The following is a 20,039-nucleotide window of genomic DNA, read 5'->3' on the forward strand; positions in this document are numbered from 1 at the left end:
GAAGGATGTTGACTTGCTGGAATGTGTCCAGAGAAGGGCAACAAAGTTCGTGAGGGGTTTGGAACACAAGCCCTATGATGAGAGGCTGAGGGAGCTGGGGTTGCTTAGCCTGGATAAGAGGAGGCTCAGGGGAGACCTTATTGCTGTCTACAACTACCTGAAGGGAGGTTGTAGCCAGGTGGGGGCTGCTCTCGTCTCCCAGGCAACCAGCACCAGAACAAGAGGGCACAGTCTCAAGCTGCACCAGGGGAGGTTTAGGCTGGAGGATAGGAAGAAGTTCTTCACAGAGAGAGTGATTGCCTGTTGGAATGGGTTGCCCGGGGAGGTGGTGGAGTCACCATCTTTGGAGGTGTTTAGGAGGAGACTTGATGGGGTGCTTGGTGCCATGGTTTAGTTGATTAGGTGATTAATTAATAGATGAGGGGCAAGCAACTGATGTCGTTTACCTGGACCTGAGCAAAGCCTTTGACACTGTCCCACACCACATCCTGGTCTCCAAACTGGTGACACATGGGTTTGATTGGTGGACCACTAGATGGATAAGGAACTGGCTTGATGGCCGCACCCAAAGAGTGGCTGTCAATGGCTCCATGTCCCAGTGGAGGCCAGTGACAAGTGGAGTCCCTCAGGGATCAGTCCTGGGACCTGTCTTATTCAACATCTTTGTGGGGGACATGGACAGTGGCATTGAGTGCACCCTCAGCAAGTTTGCTGATGACACCAAGCTGTGTGGTGCAGCAGACACGCTGGAGGGAAGGGAGGCCATCCAGAGGGACCTTGACAGGCTGGAGAGGTGGGCACAGGCCAACCTCATGAAGTTCAATAAGAGCAAGTGCAGGGTCCTGCATCTGGGTCGAGGCAATCCCAGGCACAAATACAGGCTGGGCAGTGACTGGCTGGAGGATAGCCCTGAGGAGAGAGACTTGGGGGTGCTGGTGGACAAAAAGCTCAACATGAGCTCTCAGTGTGCACTTGCAGCCCGCAAAGCCAATCAGATCCTGGGCTGCATCAGGAGAAGTGTGGCTAGCAGGTCAAGGGAGGTGATCCTCCCCCTCTACTCAGCCCTGGTGAGACCCCACCTGGAGTACTGTGTCCAGTTCTGGAGCCCCTATTACAAGAGGGATGTGGAGGTGCTGGAACGTGTCCAGAGAAGGGCCACGAGGATGATCAGAGGGCTGGAGCACCTCTCCTATGAGGACAGACTGAAGGAGTTGGGGCTGTACAGTCTGCAGAAGAGAAGGCTCCGAGGTGACCTAATTGTCGCCTTCCAGTATCTGAAGGGGGCCTACAGGAAGGCTGGGGAAGGACTTCTCAGGATATCAGGTAGTGATAGGACTAGGGGGAATGGAATGAAGCTGGAGGTGGGGAGATTCAGGCTGGATGTGAGGAGGAGGTTCTTCACCATGAGAGTGGTGAAACCCTGGAATGGGTTGTCCAGGGAGGTGGTCGAGGCCCCGTCCCTGGGGGTGTTTAAGAGCAGGCTGGATGAGGCTCTGTCCAGCCTGATCTAGTGTGGGGTGTCCCTGCCCATGGCAGGGGGGTTGGAACTAGATGATCCTTGTGGTCCCTTCCAACCCTGAATGAAACTATGAAACTATGAAACTATGAATTAGGTGGTGTTGGATGATATCTTGGATGTGATGATCTTGAAGGTCTCTTCCAACCTGGTTTATTCTATTCTATTAAAATTTCATATATCTATATGACCTTTTTGTTCAAGAAAGCTCATCCCAGAGTTACTGAGGAAATTCTTGTATGACATTGATCTAGAAGACACTAAAATTGCATTCTCGGTAGTTGAAGTGCATATCCCAATTATACCTTACTTGTAATGCCAGAACCCAAAGGCCTAGTTTTCTTTGGTGAAATACTGAATTTCTTCAATAACTTACATGTCTGGGAGGCTACTTATGGAGCAGTCATTTCCAAGGATGTTATGGGAGAAAGCAGTAGTTTTTATCTGGAGAAAGATTTATTCTTTTGCAGAAGGACCTGTTGGTAGAAAAGTTTCAGAAGGTTCACTTCCAGTTAATTTCTCAATTAAGAAATCTTGCTTGAACTAGAAGAAATCGATCCATTTGTTTATTAGATTTGTAAATTCACACTTAGCCTATATTTGTAAATTTCTGCTTACTCTTTCTTTGAGGCACTGATAAACATCCCATTCAGTGGAAGTCATTCAGTGAAAAATAAAGTTTCTCACTGATTTTCTTCTTCTAACGCTTTTGTTCTTCATCTGATCCTCACCTTTACCATTGTCATATAAGAAATTATGTAAATGCAAGGAAGGAAGATCTGGGGTGTGTGGCTTTCCTCAAGTTTGTGAACTCATTATATCATGTTGTTGTCTTCCTGCTGACACCCAGTTTGTGCAGGATCTCTAACACTGTGTCTGGGCCTTCTGTAGGTCTCAGCTGATGGATGGAGCTCAGTTTTGGAGCCCTAAGCTCCACAGAACTTCCTGTGAATCCTGTAGGTGGTATGTGGTTCCTATAAGTAATGTATGAACATTGTTAATTGAACAATAGAAGAAGAAAATTATTGTTTACCTTCAAATTACTCATGCTTTGTACTCTCTTAACATCTATGAGTTGTAGTCTCCAACCAGGGAACTATGGGATGGGTAGCTACATTAGCATGTTCAATAATTTCTGCCTCAAAATTCCTTATGTCCTGTAACCTTAGCTAAACTTGGTAGTGTCACAGGTATGTATTATGTATTGGGCAACACTACTAACCCTTTAAGCCTACAGATTTGCCTTCAGTATTTTTTTCAGTTGCATCAGTCAACACATTAAGGTTCCAGCCCTTCTCTAAATTATGTCAATTGCAGGCAGGAGCCAGAATATCCTGCCACCCCTCCCCCGCTCTTGCTAGTTTCTTCTAGGAAAATGAAAGTCAGTCCATCTGTTCTTTGAAAGTCACCAATGTAAATGTAAAATCTAACAAAGTCAAAGGAATATTTTACAAGAAGAAAATAAGAATTGTTCTCTGCTTCAGAACAACAATGTAAGAAAGGAATTCCATAGCATAGTAAGGACTTAAATAAGTGAAATGTAGTTAATGAATGTTTATTCATTTAGATTAGAAAAAAGGATCATATCTTCAAAAGTGCTTGTACTGTATGTACCATAATGTGACACTGATCATCAGCTGGGTGTTAGAAATACGAACTGGAGAATATTGTTCTGCCTTCAATCAGTTAGTGAAATTTGGAAGGATAAACCTTTGCTGTTTTTTTCTGTTAGCACAATGATACTAACAGGTGGCAAAAGAAATTAATTAGTTTCCTACCATTATGTAAATGTCTGGTTTCTGAATGAACTAACTGTACTGTAAGTAATATGATGACTGAACTAGCATGTTCTTAGGCATTGTTTATATCACACAGGCTTATACCATGTTAGCATATATGACTCTTACAGGTATGTCAGGTTTGGAGCTATTTGTCATTTTACAAGTTGCACTGTTTTAAAGGATATTGACAAAACAAAGAAAGTTTGCACTTCACATGTAGGTTATGTTTTAGAATCTAAAGAAAAACTCTTTCAGAGGACTTTCCCTAGACCCGTAGTAGTGAAGGAGCAGTACAACTTAGAAGACCCTGCAATCATTGAAATAATGATGATAGGAGAAAAAAAAACCAAAACAAAACAAAGAAAGAATAAGAACAGAAACACAAAGGGGAAAAAATCAAAATAATAGTAGATGGAAGCAGCATATGGGAGAAAAGACTAAAAAGGTCAATTTCTGTCTACAAATGTACTTAATTGTTTTTATTCTTTTCTTTGTTTATCATTTTCCATGGCTTATGCTAAGACCCATTAAGAACATTTCTTTTTTACACAGTGTAACCTTGAAGAGATGTGGTTACCCAAAGGAAAGAAAGAAATTTCAGTACACAGTTAATGGTGTGCAAAGTCCCAAGCAACTTTATTCCTAAGAGAATGCAAGCTTTCCTGGTTTCAGCGGTGTGCCTCCAGGAAATTGTTCCAGGAGGACACACAATTAGCTCACACTCTTCCAGAGTGCATGGTGTAACATGATGCAGTTAAACCAGAAGACAGTTTTCGTCTTTTGACCCTGTGTCAAATGTGTCAGTTGAGTAGCTTACCTGAGATCTGTAAGAGAACACAGGCCATCAGATATTTTCCCATAGAAAGGAACATGCAGTAGACAGACACAAACCCCACAGTTTAAAACCTGGCTTATTTTTAAAGTAAAAGAAAAAATGTTGAACTAGCCTTTGTAAGCAGCACAACCCAGTGCATTCAGATTCTCCTTTTTTGCCAATCTAAAATTTAAATGCAGATCCTTGTACTTGTTTAGGATGTATGAGAATGTTAGAAGCATCTTTTTCATTTTAAGTACTAACAAGATGTTGAGCCCTGTGGAAGGATTTAGTAATATCATTGAAATACTCATCCAAATGATATATTTGGAACTGTTAATATGTTCAGTGTAGTGTCTGTCTTCCATCCAGTGACACAGATTATAGTTTTAAAAGTCCACAGTGAAAGAGAATAATATTGAATAATCCCTAGACAGAAATACACAGGTAACCGGGAGGGTTGGAGGAACTTGTATAACTGGTAGATTGAAAAGGCATAAACTGAAAACTCAAATGACAGTGTAAAACAGTCCCATAGCTTAATTAAATAAAACCATTAATGCGATTTAAACTTCTTTGAGTTAAAATTACTTTAATAAGAGTGTTAATTACTAGAGGATTAACACTGCTTACATGTGATAATAGATGTGGTCAGTCAATAAAGGGTGAGAATAATGTTCGTTTAAGAAGCAAAAGAATCTAGCATGGGATTACTCACCAGAAAGGGATAACATTTCAAAGTGGCAAGTAAAATCAAGGGAAGATGCTTTCAAATTGCAGGAGGCATTAGGGGCTGAATTGTGCCATCATTACTCAGCAGAAGCTTCATGTATACTGGGGTCTGATGGAGCTAAAATACAAGGAGTGATTATTATAAATGACATATTACATAGTTTGGAATTCTGTCTAACAAAGCAATTGTAACAATTTTTCAGATTAAACACTTTAAGAAAATGCTGTCACCTGAGCTGTGAGGAGAAGAGGCATTTTTAAAGGGAAAGGACCAACTTATAAGGAGAACAATTTATTGAATATGTTTCTTAGAAAATAGTATTGGACTATTGACATTAAGCAAAAAGAGCTTCTCCTAGTATGTTTGCAAACATAACAGCAGGGGAAGATATTTTGCAAAAAGCCAACAAAAAAACAAATTCAGAGTTATCCGGTTTCTTGTTACTGCAGCTTATAGGGCTCAAAAGTCTTTGCTAAGCCAAATTATCTAGGCAAGGAAAACAAAAACCAAGTATCAGGATTTGGTACAGCCTGTAGTATTTCCTAAACATTTTGAAGGTTGTTTGATAGATACAAATATAGGAGTAAATATCTTGCAGTAGATGAAGAGGAAAGTGAAGGTTGTGCAGGAAATAGTGTAGAACTTTTGTCTAGTGATTTTGGCTTTGCTTTTAAGTTGTCTATATTTACATTCCTGAGCTACTGATTGTGGAATTCCTTGTCCAGTGGTTCCCAGGTCTAGTGTAGCTTTCCCTAAGGGATGTAACTTCATCTGCCATGAAGGATGGTCATGCAGCCATACCCCGAATGCACTACTTTGGAAGAAATAACTGTTTACAGTAATCTTATGATAAGCACATCTGAAAGTGTATGTGCCTTGTGGATTGCATTGAATTTTTGTTTCCATATGCAAACAAAATTATGTTGGTTTCTGGCTGTCAGTGGCTTTCCATGTGTTCTAAATCAACACTCAAGATTAGCTGAAATACTTTATTGCACAGTTACTATATTTGTTTCTGCTTCCTGCGGAGGCTTTTGTATAAATTGCTGAGGGCTTTGATGGCCATCTAAAAGATGAATCTGGAGCACTGACTGTGGTCTGTTTTATTTTTTTAAATTTTATTTTATTTTAATGTCTTCAGCATCTTGAGAACCACACAAATATTGAAAATAAACCAACCTGAAAAGTTACGTATTGAAAAGTATGTAGACCATTGTGTTGAAACAAACTATTCCCCCCTGCCTACTGTAGAACCCCAGGTTACCTCAGTGGAGATAATGTGTTCCATAGCACATAGAGGAGATCATGGATCTCTGTGGAGACCAAATGTTGCAGATTCAATAGATGCTCATAAACTTTGTAGGACAGATGTGTATTCTCCTGTTAAGCTGGAAGCCTTGATCTCTGTAACAATGTAATTTCAGTATTTTTCTTAGATTAATTTCCTGGAGTGCTTTGGTCCAAGTCAGAATATGACAAGAAATAACTGGAAAGCTAGAAGGTGGCAATATCCTGTTCTATGAGTTGCTAATTCCCTATGGCCAGGTTGGTGGCTTCGTGGGTCACTTCTGTGAGTTGCAGCATCACACAAAGAGCAGAAGTCTTTGCCTCCTTTGTGAGCATGAGGCTAATGCCATGGATCTGTGCCATGCTTTCTTGTCTTTCCATAGGAATCAGTTTACTTTCTCACTCAGGGCCATGTATCTAAACCTCCTTTCTTCGATCCTAGAAGTGATCAGGACTGAAATTTAAACTTGGAGTTGTAATTATACACGGGCAGACCACTATGGATATTTAGTTCTAGGGTACAGCAGCCTGGCTTTATAGATTAGATGTGCATGTGTACAAGCACAGTTTGGATTAATTAGTTTAAAACAGCATTTGTCAGTTAGTAGGTTTTCATGATACAGCATATATACTGACCTCTGATGAGACTGCAGGCATCCATCTACATGGATGTTGCTAAGTATTAAGTATGACAGGTGGGACAGGATGAACACAGTGTGGAAGTTGAAGTGAACATGTTTAGGTTTCAAATTTTATTCCAGTTACAGCAAGTTAGATGATTTTTAATTAGTCCCACCTTCTCTAAACCAGAGAATTTTAAATGTGAAATTGTTGAAATACTTTTAAATGTTAAAATGGTAACATCAGATTTTGAAATTTTTGAATAAATGTTTTTAGGGAGCAAATAGTTTAAAGGAAGTGTGTTTTAAGTTTTGTGCAGTTGAAAAAATGCTTATAGAGAATTTAAGTTTAAATAAACTGTAAAAATTGCCTCTTCAGTTACTAATAGTTTTGGTAAATGTCAATGTTTAAGTACTACTGGCAAACCTGTGTTTAAAGCAAAACAAAACAGAAGCCAAATGAAAATGACACCTTAAATTTAACTGTGTTATATGAAATACTCCATAATTTTAGCAGCTGAAATTGTACTTTCAAAGTCTCATCCAGGTCAGAGGCCGATGTCCTGGTTCAGGGGCTGCACTTGTCACCACCGCATGTTGTTTGAGTGCGTACGCCTCTGTGTCAGAAGCTCAGAAACAAACAAACAAAAATGGTGAATGACCTGACCATTGCATAATACACAATTTTTAATCCACACAGATTTTACCATTGACATAGTTTTATGCTTTGTCTAAAGGGACTTTGTGTACAGGCTAACGGGTTTGACAGGAACAATTTGGCCCAAGCCTGTGCCCTCTGGAGCCTGACTGTCTGCCAGGCTCCCGCCTGTCAAACTCTTCCCTGTTTCTAAACTCAGAAGACTTTTTTTCCTACTAGTCCAGTTTATTCTTTAAGGATGAACAGCAGCATACTTCATAATAAACATTTGTAATTAAACAAATCTTCTTTGAAGATGTATTACTTGTTGCTCTATGGTGTATTACATAAGGCCTAGCTATTTATATTTGCCTCAGTGTCTATTTTTCAGTGACTTTCTTCACATGCTACGTCTTGGGTTGCTTGAAGTTTTAATGGGATTTGTAAAAATTACACATTGTGAGTGGTTTTCTGGTTATAGTAACAGCAACAGTTCTGTTCACATGACTTCAAGAGAAGGCATCTCATTTTGTAGGTAAGCCTAAGATAATTTAGGATGCCAAAGAATAGAAATATATATTTGGGTTGCTTTTGAATATAACAAGACCAGTCACTTTTCAAAGTATACCTCAGGGTCCAGATTTCAGGGAAGAATTCTGCCCTTTGGAAAAGTTTAGGTTATAAGGAATCTATTTGAATATAAATAACTTCTTTTTTTCTTAGTGTAACAACAATTCCCAGAGGTTCAGCTGTCATAACCTCTGAGTTTATACATACACTTACAAATGTGTTAAAGATTGTATCTCAATGTTTAAGATACTGACAGATATATTTTCCATTTGAAACAGAAGCATTGAAATATAAAATCTTTTCATTCTTGCAAACATTTAAATGTCCTACATTTAGACACAATTTCTTAAAAAAAAAAAAAAAAAAAAAAAAAGAAAAGGACACATATTTTCATTCAGTGGTTTAAAAACTGAAAGACATTGCCTTTTCTAGCACAAACTACCCTCCCTTTGAAAAGCCAGAGCTCAGTTTTCAAAGCATTGCCTAGGAATTTAGCCTGCGACCCCCATTGACACTAATGGGAATTGCATAGCTGAGACCCCATAACATGACTTTGAAAATGCATTTGTTATACCAATGCCGAAAAAGGGTAGCATAAACTATAGGGAGACATTTATGGATCAAGAGGTGAATTTACACTTTGAAATACAAGACTAAAGTGTGTTATTCCAGTTATGTGATCAGTAGGAGGAATTTTAAAATTCACCACATTCACAAAGTAAGTCACCAGGAGTAAATAAAAAAAAATATTTTGGCAAGTGGCAGGCAGACTTGCTGAAAAGGCTAACAAGGTATTTGTCTGCAGTAATGAACACCTACTGACTAAGCGGTAATTGCATTTGTTTGGTATGATGTTATCCTACAGTTAGCAAACTCTGTCTTCATTCCTTGTAAGGCGGCCATAGATATCTGTGGTTTAAATATTTCTGTTGCTCTTTTGCAACCAGAAAATGTTTAGAGTGAACAAGACTTGTCTTTGTCCAGTTCTGATTCTGGTCCTTCACGTTTTAGTTCCAATCTAGTAAGTGCTTTCACAGTGTGCTTCCTTTAATAAACAGGGAGATAACATTTAGTGAACTAATGGGAGTCTTATATTAATGTTCATGCAGAGGTTTTTCTGACAGTTGGAAATAAATGTATACCTGTAATGTATATTCATATGTACTTGTTCATGAAGCACAAGCAGAGTCTAAAAAGAAATTGTTGTGTAGCTGTGTTACTGCAATTCTTATGAGTCCCGGTCATGGACCGTGGCCCCATTATGCTGGGCAGAGTATAAATAAGGGTTTTAACAAAAGGAAGACAGTGCTGCCTCAGAGTTCACAAACTGATGAGATTATAGCTCCACTGAAAGGTTAATGTTATGTCAGAAATTATGAAACAACAGTGATTCTGGTTGACAGGTTTTCTCCTCAGTCATCAAACTCATTTGTTCTTCTGCATACAAGGTGTGTACAGGTACAGTGTGAGGTCCTTGGGGTGGGAAATGTTGGGAAGCGAGACACTTGTGAGTGTTTTTCTGTGAGTTTACTGTGTTTGAAATGAAAAGGTCCCTTTCATCTTTGGAGCTTTTTAGCTCCAAACCTCAATAAAAGTAGTAATATTTGAAATATTCGTGTATTTGCAATTCACTCATCTTTATGACCTAAATAGCAGTCACAGAGCGTTTTACTTCTTGGTCAAAAGCCAACATCCTCAAGAAAAAATCATAGTGTTATTTCTGTACTCTTTCCTAATAAAAGATTGAGTGTAGCTTGCAGCTGTATATGCCTGGCACCGTTCATTTCCCAGAAGAGTTCACCCGTATTCTAGGCTTTGGGATTTTTTTAATTAAAGAGGTCAAAATCCATTATATCAAAATTTCAAAGAATTTAACAATTAGCCGTAGTCCTTGATGCCCAGCAGGTGGCTTTTATACTATTAAAGGGAGATTGTTTCCATCTCTGATCAAAGCAAAAACAAAACAAAAGCAAATATAGAATATATTGCTGTACACAATGCAAACCACATGCTGTGTAATTTATAGATGTGAGACTCCTGAGTCGTACCATTTCAAGAAAAAAATTCCATATATTTTCAGTGTTCCTCATGAGGATTTGAAAGGTAATGTCTAGATCTATTTAGATTACTGATTAGCTAAGAAGATTAGACAGCTTGCCATTTCCTAAAATGAAGATTTTAACATCTTCTTAATTAAAAGTAAAAGTTGAAATGCACGATTGAGTAGATTAATGAAATTACTAGAAGTGAAATTGGAAAAAGCTGCAACGTGCAAGATGCAAAAAAAAAAAAAAAAAAGAAAAGTTCTAATTTGCACTTTTCAATGAATCTAAACTTCCCGATTTTTGCCTACTTAAAAAGAATGTTTGTGACCTTTTGACCCTTTTGTTATCCCTTACTCAGAAAGCCTTTATTCTGTAAGGCTTATGTATAAAAAAATAAAAAGAGCGTTAATGGCATAACAGTCCTTTCTGATCACTCTGTGTAAGATGTTTATGCAAAGTGTCAATAGAAGCAATTGGCCTAACAGTGTGACAACCTGCTTTGCTTGGAAATGGGCTAATCTCCTGTTTGGGTTATCCAGAGGTCAGGTAAGGATTTCTTTTCTTGCACTCCCCATAGTGCATGGGTACATAACCTGCAAATGCTGCATGGCAGAAATCAGAAGCAACTGAGCCCAAGAATGCTACAAAGCTATCTTTTTTCTGTCTTTTGTTTTGGTTTCGTTTAATCTTTTTGCTTTCCCTCTTTTGTTTTGGTTTTTTTTTTTTTTTCCCCCCCACTTCCTTCTTTTACTTTTGATTTTTTTTGCTCCCTCATCCCATCCCAGAGAGTCTACTTGAGTGTATAACATGTAAAGGTGACAGGGACTCTACCAATACCATTATCTGCTGCTTCACTTTGTTTTATTGTTTGTGGGTTTTTTTTCAAGTAGGCATCATCTTACTCTTTTCTGAAGTTCATGTAGAAATTTACTTTAAATCTCAGTCTTTGAGGGCTGCCCCTGCTGCCCTGTCACAGCAGGCCTGGAACTCAGTAAGTGCTCAGGCAAGCATAGCGGGCCAGGCAATGGGCCTTGGCGGGCTGCATGCTGTGAACTCCTGCCTCACTGAATCAGCTTCTGTGTGTTTTTATAACTGCCTTTTTTTTCCTCCCCTGTTAATTATGCCCCAAGGCTGTGGAAAGACAGCATTTATCTGTTTCAACAGACTAAGCAGCAAGTGTTCTGACATGTTTATCAGGCAAATTGTACCTGACAAAAGGTAATTACACATGCAATCAGGTCCAGAAGTAACTGGGTGGTTAGGGGTTAATAAACTGTTTAGCATAAGAAATATTCAGCTTGTGAGCAAGGAGAGTGGACCAGAAGAACGTAGTTGACAGTGCTACCTTGTTAGAATTACTTTTCTTTTGATGGAATATTTGACTTTACAGAAAGGTAAGCAGGATATTAAGTGTACAATTCCTCATTTTTATTTCCAGCTCCTGAATCACTTGTGCCTATTGTACAACCAAAGCTATTTGCTGGAACCTTGCTACTTCAGAAGAGATAACAGCATCATTCCAACCTATACTAAGCTACCTTAGGATTTTTGTAGTGTTACCAACACAATTGCTATTGTTTAGTGGACACTGTCCTCATTTCCTTCTGCAAAGCTCTGATCTCCTTGTCTCTGTGGCTGTGTTGACTCTGCATAGCTAGTTCCCAAAGTTGCTTTCGCTTCCAAGATCATTCCTGACAGTTGCTCAAAAGTAAAAAGGAAAGGGCATCTGTATGATATTTGATGATGTGACAAGAGGCTCAAACAGCATTGAAAGGGCTGGATGGCTGACTCCAGCAGTTCCCAGTGCATAAAATTCTCAAGCAATTACAAGGTGGCCTAAATATGGAACTACAGCTGATCTGCTCAAGACTTTAGGTAATATAAGACAAAGCTTTACTGATTAACAGTAATTTCTGTCCAAACTTGGCTATAGTATCTTGATACTGGAAAAAAAGGTGACAGTATTGACACTGAAGAATAGGTGCAAGAATTCTATCCCTAAAACCTTGAAAACTTTTTCCCCCATAGCATCAAAACCCATTAGCTATCAAGGTCTTAAAGTAGAATCTTTTAACAACAACAACAACAAAAATAGCTTAGTATCTTTTACAATAAAATTGTTGTGTTTAAAATAAAAGTCTTCCAATAGCAATGTTATCTATATAAAGTATGAGATGAGTATATCCTTTTATCTAAGTATACATAAACCCCTTTTTTTCCCAACTGGCATTTATTTTGGAAGAGCTAGTGTTGTACATAAAAGACATACACAAAATACATAGGGCATAATTCAAAATGCAACTGCAGAACCAGAGGCTTAAGTTATCTATCATTTTAGAAGTATGTATGTAAGTAATAAAGTGATGGTTTGAGAAGGCAACACTGAAAGCAGTTGCCTATAGTAGGCAATTCCTACAGTAATATGAACATGCTGCTCCCTGCTTATCAGCCCTCATAGTTCCAAGTTGTTGGATAAAAGTTCCCCTTCTATCACACCTTTAGAAGAGGCAAGTCATTTAAATAAGGCAGAAGTGTATACCCTATCCATCTTGTAAGTGTAAATAAGTGGACAGTCTATCGTACAATCTATCTTGTATACCAGGAAGGATAAAGCTTGTTCTGTTGGTTTTGGGGGGTTTGTTTGTTTGTTTTCTTTTGGCAAAAAATCAAATACACGCACAGGTACACACACTTCTCTGCAAACTATTTCTAGTCAGAAGGATTTCCTTTGCTCCTAGGGAAGCATGTTCTGCTTCATTATAAAGTTCTCAGGTATAGCATTGCCTGTAAGCTTATTTTTCATGGTTGTCATGGGATAACAGAGTATACAACAGTGCCATTGTTCCTGTGTAGTAGAGTACCTATATCTATTTTATTAGGTGCTTCAGCGTGTTTCAGCTGTGTGATAAACTGGTTGTGATAGAGCACCCTTAGGTGGCTTCTTAGCTGGGACTGAGCACCTGACTAACAGCTAATGGTCTGCACTGTCTCCACACTCTAAGTAGCAAGAGAGATTCTTTCTGTTCACTTTCAAATATTTCCCACACAAGTTAATTTTAGAAAGATGCATGTGCAAAATAAACATCTTTCTTATTGAAATTTTAAGGCAAAGAATGTGCACCCTAACCTTGAAGGAGTCACATCCAGCAACATCAGTGTGAAGTACTACACTGTGTGGATTTTGATTGATTTTTGAGGCAGGAAAATATTTATTGCTAGGACCTGCTGCATGTACATATTTCTCTTACAATAGTGCATGTCAGCTATTCCTTGCTGATCAACCCAACTCATTTTCAGTTACACCTTGGTAATAGTGGCAAGTTTCATGGATAAATTAGCAGTAGGAAAATGTTGTTTTAATTTGGCCTTTAATAAGTTGATTTTAGTTGCCACAATAAGAAGTACTGTCACAGGCACAGAAAATTCTTAGGTACTTCATGCTTCACAATTGAGAAGCTGTAGGGTGAGCATACGTGAATTTAAATCACCTAAATGTGCATGGTTTGTAATTGTAGCTGATGCTATTTTCAGCTTTCACAATTAGATTTGCCCTTGATACAATTTTTCCTTTTCAAAATAAAAATTAACTACAAAATTACTAGGTAGGTCAGTGCTTCATTATAAATTTTGCCTCCCCAAGATTATGCTCAAATCAGATGAGGCAAGCCAAGTATTTTTGTTTTGCATCTTTGAATGGATGGACAATCTTCCAGATTAAACACCTGTAGCAAAGACAGTCCTGCTTTCACAGAGGTTGTTCTATATGAAGAAAAGTAATTAAAATGCCTCACTTAAATGAGGCACACATTTTTGTCTCAAAAGGCAGAAAGGAGCAGAGTAGCCAAATGTAACACAGACTGTAGGGTTGATAACTCTGCAACATAGCTGCAGGAGTGGAGGTGAATTTGGCGTTGTGCTCAAAGATGCGCACATATGTGATGATCCTGGGACTAGCAGTTCATTACTGCTAGACTGTCCTTGCCATTGGCTGCTTGCCAACCTACTCCTCTCGCAAAGTGCTTGCATTGACTGTACATCCGCCAAGTGCCAAGTCAGATACAGGTGATATGAATGGTCAGGACACAGATCCAAAGAGCTGCACACCAGGCAGCTCTCACCCACCCACAGCGTACAGTACGTGCTGTCAAAACCCATTATGTACAGCAATATGCCACAGTGCAGAACTGCGGCTGTGAGGGGGACAAAAATGTACAATGTATAATTGTGCACAGCAGCAGTCTGGTCTCCACCAGTGTTTGCAGCTCCCTGGTGTGTTTACTTCATCAGCAGGGCACGTTTGTCACACTGCAGCCTCTGAATGCAGACAGAGAAGGAGGGAAAGGACCTATGACCGAATGGCATGTGTCATTTGATTGCATGTCTCTGGTCCTTCATGTTACTTGCCCCATGTCATGACAGCTACTTTAGCTTAGGAGATTTATTAGCTTGAGGATGGTTGTGTGCAGCTCTTTGATCAAGTGTGGAGCAGGGAAGAGGCTCTGGGTACATCCTTCTTGCCAACAGTATCTCATCAAGTGTTCCCTCTACAGAGCCAGGGCTGTCTTGGAGTACACAGAATATGCTTCATATTCTCTTGGGACATTGTTCTACTATTCTACTTAATGTGTTGAAAAGCAACAAACTCCATGGTCTGTTTAGAGGTCTAAATGCCTACCGATGTTTGGTCAGGTGACAAATGAGGTTGTAATCTTCCACTTCACCCTTCATTATCACTGAGATGATGTCAGTATCGTATGAAAATGGCTTTTGATATTGTCAGGAAAGTTTCCTTGAACTTGCCAGCACTGTAATTGTATTAATCATCAGTGGCTTTTGGCATCATGTTACTAACAGGATACAGAGCTTCAGGATTGTTTAAGATTTAGCCAGAATTCTTGATTGCAATGTTACAATGGGGATAAGAAATTAAATCTTTTATCTTTGATTTACTGAGCACATCTGCTGCAGGAGCATTGGCGTGGTTCTTTCTTAAGGACCATCTCCCATGTGGAGCACATGTCAAGTGACATTGTAATTACTAGTAATTTATTAATATATTCTGCTTCCTTCTCTTTAAGAGAGAGAGACCATGAAGTCTCCAGATTATATAGTTTGGGTTCTTGTGGTCGCTAGCTTTATCCTCACAGCCTGCGTTATGCATCTGCCTGTCATATCTTTACACTTTTTTGATTGTGCATTTGAATATATAATACAGCCTCTATGAGGACTCGGCACTATCGACTGTGGTGGTACAGGTAATAATGAGTGATGAATAACATCCAGCAGCCACTAATTCCTGAGTTATCAGAGCTTTCCCAAGTCTGTTTGCTTAGTGACTAAAGTCGTGTTCTCTTCAGCTCTGTAGGAGGAAAATTGATGGTACTCACCTGAGAAAGTACTCTGTGAGAAAGAACCATTTACATTTGACCTTGACAGCTATCATGGATATTTAGTCAGCAGAGAATGAGATAGCCTCCTTGCTTTTTATACACCTTTCACCCATAAGAAATAGTTAAATGTGAAATCTAGGTGTCACTGAGGTTCGTAATGGTCCCTGGAGGACTTTGGAATGACAGGGCACTAACTGTGTCAGAAGTGTATTATGACGCCAGGCAATGTTACTATGTAATCATAAAAGACTATGCTACAAATATAGAAAGAGCAATTAGTTAGAAAATAATTTATTTAAATTATGTGCTTTGTTTGAAAAAAAAAAACACACAACAATAAAACATAAGAAAGGGATTAGAAAGTGGAAAAATGTGGAGAAAAGAGGCATATGAATTTGAAGCTGTGAAAAACAAGTATATGCTTTTATTTTGTATTCAATTTGGTGTTATAATTTTGGGGATGAGCATTACTGGAAACCCATGATGCTATGTCAGACTGAGAAGTTTGAGTCGGGAAGGCTTTTGGAGGGACTGTCCTCTTAGCGTAGTCTGAGAAGCCAAAAGAGCAGGCACCTGCTGTAGCTCTGCTTGTGGGAGCCAGAGCCACTGCTGTTGTGCACTGTCTATAACAACTCTGGTCTGGCTTAGCAGAAGCAAATGTTTAAAGTGAACAGGATTCTTTAAATGGGAAAATGGTACAATTTGTAGTAGTCTGTTATGTGAATGGGGTATTAGTGAACAGGGTTCTTTATTTAAATAGCAAAATCATATTTTGTGGTAGTCTGGTATGTTTCTTAACTGGCATTATGGATGTAGCAGGGCCTCTAGATCACACTGAGGACCCATCTCAGCAGAACAGCCATGGGCGCTGTGAGCAGGGGCAAAGTGTTGCAAATGGATACCCACACTTGCTTTAACAGTAGGTTTGCTAACACTGGACAGCCTGAGAACAAGCCAGCATTTAGCCCTCAGCAGCAGCACAAGGCCAGGCATCAGATGCAGGGGAAAGCTAAGGGTGCCCCACCATTGACGTCAATGGGAATGGGGCCCACAGGTGGCAAAGGCTTCACTGAGTGAGTGGGGCCGCCTGTGCCCTGGCCTCGGGCAGCCTGGGCAGGGTGCCCAGTGGTGTCTGGCCTGCACCCTGCAACAGTGAAGGGGGAATTAGGCTTAAGGGATGCGAGGATGATGGCTGCTGGATGTTAGGCATTATGTCTGATTGTAAAAGCCAGCTGTATTGAACAGCAGCTCTGAGAATGAGTTAAAGGCCCCATTCGAACCTGTAGCTAGATGCAGGACTGTCCTTGAAGGCTCTTTGTTCCCCTGGTTAAGTGTTCGGCGTTTGTTTGGACCAGAAGTGTGCTCAGGGTTCAGGGCTCAGTCACAGGGATCAGTCACAGTGGAGGGTGCAGGGAGGGTTGTTAAAATCACTCAACTGAGGCTACCTGAACATCTGGTTTAAATTACTGTGAGGAGACACGATTATCCCATTCTCTGTCCTCACGGTAAAGCAAGCTCCCAAAACACCAAAGCGTGAAGCCTTTAGCATCCCCTGGGTGAGCCCGAATAGCTGCCTCCCAGCACTTGGAGGGAGGCAGAAAAGCATTAAAGAAGGCAATGGGCAGGTGAAGGGGACCCCGGCTAGGAGCTGCGCAGGGCCCGAGCTGGGCGGGCGCCTCCTCCCCTCGGAGCCGCTCCGCGCTCCCTCACACCCGTCTCTGCCCCTCCAGCTCCTGGACCTCTTCATGGTGTGGGACTGGTCCACCTACCTGGCTGACTACGGGCAGGCCACCTCCAAATACCTGCGGGTCAACCCAAGCACAGCCCTTACGCTCCTGGAGAAGTAAGTGCGGGGGCCGGGGCTGCCTACATGGGCGTGCGGGCGTCGGCGGGACCGGCACTCTCAGCTCGGCATCGCCGGGGCGGCTGCAGGGCCGGGGCCGTCCCCACGGGAGCCGCTGTGGCGGTTAGAGCCCCGCGGCAGCGCGTCGCTGTCCTGGTGCCGAGAGCAGCGGGCGGTGCCGGAGCACCGGTAGCAGCGGGCGGCTGCCCGAGTTGCCGCTTTCGGGAAGGGAAATGCGGGGGTTTGGCCGCGATAAAACCAGTGCGAGCCTTCTGTCTGGGCCGACGAGCGGGTTTGGGGAGGACGGAGTAAGGGAGGGCGCGATGCCACCCAGCTGAGTATCACCCTGCTTGTAAAAACTGCATCAAAATATACTGTGATTTAAAGATATTTTCTAAAATTGTTTTCTCTCCTCTCCTGCCTGCGATGAATACCATTTTTGCAGAGTTCACAGAGGGTACGTATTGCCGACAAAATGTCGTTGCTTCCATTTATTTCGTTTCCCAAATTTCGTTTTAAATCTACTGATACAGGAGATGTGCAGTAACGATTGGGTGATCTGATGGTGTAACAAAACATACCTTTCTCCAAGTCTGAATTTACCATGGAAGCAGATGACACTGAGGGTTTTCTGGTTTGCTTCTCTCCTCACACAGTTTCCTGACGAAGTGATATTTGCTTAATACTTGCGAGTAATTTGTGAAGTAATTTTAGTTGAAAGGAGTTCCACATTACAAAAATTTAATAGAAGAACACATAGATAACAGAAACAAAAAGTAAACCTCTTTAAAATAGTTGGATTTTTCTTTTTCAAACTGTGTTTCTAACATGTCTGTGTCATTTGCTTTTTTTATTTCTCCAGAATGAGAGACTCTAGCAAAAAGAACAATATTTTTGCTCCCTTCAGGAAGAATGATCGTGACAAACAGAAGCTAATAGAGACTGTAGTAAAGCAACTTAGGAGTTTAGTGAATGGTATGTCTCAGCACACATAGGCCGATTATATTGATGGTATCTCATCACACCAAGAGGTATTTCTTAGCCGCTATTTCTACGAAGCAAACAGTGATATTAAGCTAGAACATTCGTTTGCCTCAGTACAGGAAAAATGCAATAGATGGCTTGTACAGGGGGAGTCTTCAGCAAGCAATTCTTTGTACGTGTTTTTAATGGATTGGATACTATTTTGTATATTGTAAACAAATGGTGAAAAATGAGACTGTGCAATAAAAAACAGCTCAGTCATATTGTACATGGAACAGCTGAACTGTAAATATGTTATTTAAATATCGGCCGACATGGTAGGAATTATTTGAGAAAAGATCCCTTAGTTGCTGTTTTCTGGGTGAATCCTAGCTTAATATTTTTAAATCATTGAGATATTTGCGTTTCAGATGCCACCTATTGTTTTCCCGCATCAAATGTATATTAGCCTTATAGTGATTGGACATAATTTTGTATGCCAGATTTTATAATCTGGAGGTATTAAAAAACCAACAACCTTCTGAATTTGAATTTTAGTACCTTTGAAAACTACCTGAGATCTAGACTTGATATTTACTTAGCAGTAGGGCTTATAAGCATTGTTCTCCAAAAGGGTTTATCTTGAGGTTGTGAATGTAAATAACTATTTCAGTTCTTTATAATGTGACATTTTCTTTTGGTTTGGTTTTGTTCCTCAGGGTTATTGTTTCTACTTGTACTTTTGTAAGATCGCGGGTTCTTTTCCCCAGGTTGCAGTAAGGAGTAGATTTGCCACTGTTGGTTTTGTGCTGCATCTGTTTGTCAATATGCGCTTTCTACTGCCAGACCCATCCCAGTGGTTAGCAATTCGTCCCAACGCCGATCTCTTTGCACTGTTCCCTCCTGGCTATATTAGACACAAAGAGAATGTCTAAGAACTACAAACCAAATGGAACATGTAAAATTAATGTACATATTTGTTGTATTTTTAAGTTATTGACGGTCTAAATACAGTAATATAAACCTCATCCGTCTTCCCGTTTAATTTCACGCACTGGACTGCACCTCAGAGCTGGTTTTGTAGGGACCTGTACCGGTCCCGACTTTGGTGATTTACCCCCCGGGCGGGCGGGTACCCGGGAGGCCCTAACGGCAGGGTGCATCCCGAGGTGCTGCGGGACCCGCCCCAGTGTCGCTGCAGTCCGGGATGGCTGGGAGCGGCGGAGCCTGGGGAGCGGGGCAGGGACGCTCCCCGCTCAGGGGAGCCTGGGACGGGACCCACTGCGTTCACCGGACGGCAAGAACGGCCGGGCCGGCCCAAAGGGGCGCCTGGGGGGTCAAAGCGGGACGGAGGGGGCAGCCCGCACCGAGAAGCCGTGGATCCGGCGTGAATGGGGCGGGGGATACCGTTGCCGACGGTGCCGTACTGTTGAGGAGGGGCCACCCTCAGGGGCCGGGAGAGGGGCGCCGGGTCCCCAGCCCCGAGGAGATGGGGACTGCCCCAGCCGCATCCCGGCCCCACTCAATCCCTATTCCCCATTTTCCCTCTCCAATCACTGCACTTGGCCGCGCTGCTTAAGTATGCAGCGGATACGTCATCTCCGAAGGTGGACCGGGCGTAAGTGGCCAATATCTATATAAATGTGGCTGAGGGGCGAACTGGCAGCAGGAGGCGAGCGGGGCCGGGCAGGCAGCAGCCGGGCCGTAGACCGCCCGCAGCCGGCAGCGGAGTCGCGGGGCGCTCGGCTCCCAGCATTTGACAGCGGCCGGGGCCGCCCCCAGGAGCTACCCGCGCCCCCGGGGCGGGGACCTGCCTCCGCCCCGCGTCCGCCCCGTCTCC

The 20,039-nt window shown here is 41.4% G+C and overlaps 1 protein-coding gene across 6 annotated transcripts in view; it reads left to right on the forward strand.

The window, feature by feature from the left end:
• The window catches only part of EXOC6 (exocyst complex component 6), a 121,393-nt gene extending 102,166 nt beyond the window's left edge, over positions 1–19,227 (forward strand). For 4 of the 6 annotated variants that reach the window (XM_068139655.1, XM_068139657.1, XM_068139652.1 and 1 more), the window contains 2 exons: positions 17,124–17,236; positions 18,099–19,227. In XM_068139655.1, coding sequence (XP_067995756.1) covers positions 17,124–17,236; positions 18,099–18,231 — 246 coding nt within the window. In that variant the 3' untranslated portion in view covers positions 18,232–19,227. Of the gene's footprint in view, positions 1–17,123; positions 17,237–17,681; positions 17,694–18,098 lie in introns of all 6 variants that reach the window. The other 2 variants (XM_068139651.1, XM_068139653.1) reach the window with 1 other exon arrangement.
• The last annotated feature ends 812 nt before the right edge of the window (positions 19,228–20,039 follow it).

Source organism: Melanerpes formicivorus, unplaced genomic scaffold (genome assembly GCF_026170545.1).
Source record: "Melanerpes formicivorus ecotype bairdi unplaced genomic scaffold, bMelFor1.0.p_v2 SCAF_6, whole genome shotgun sequence".
NCBI lineage: Eukaryota > Metazoa > Chordata > Aves > Piciformes > Picidae > Melanerpes > Melanerpes formicivorus.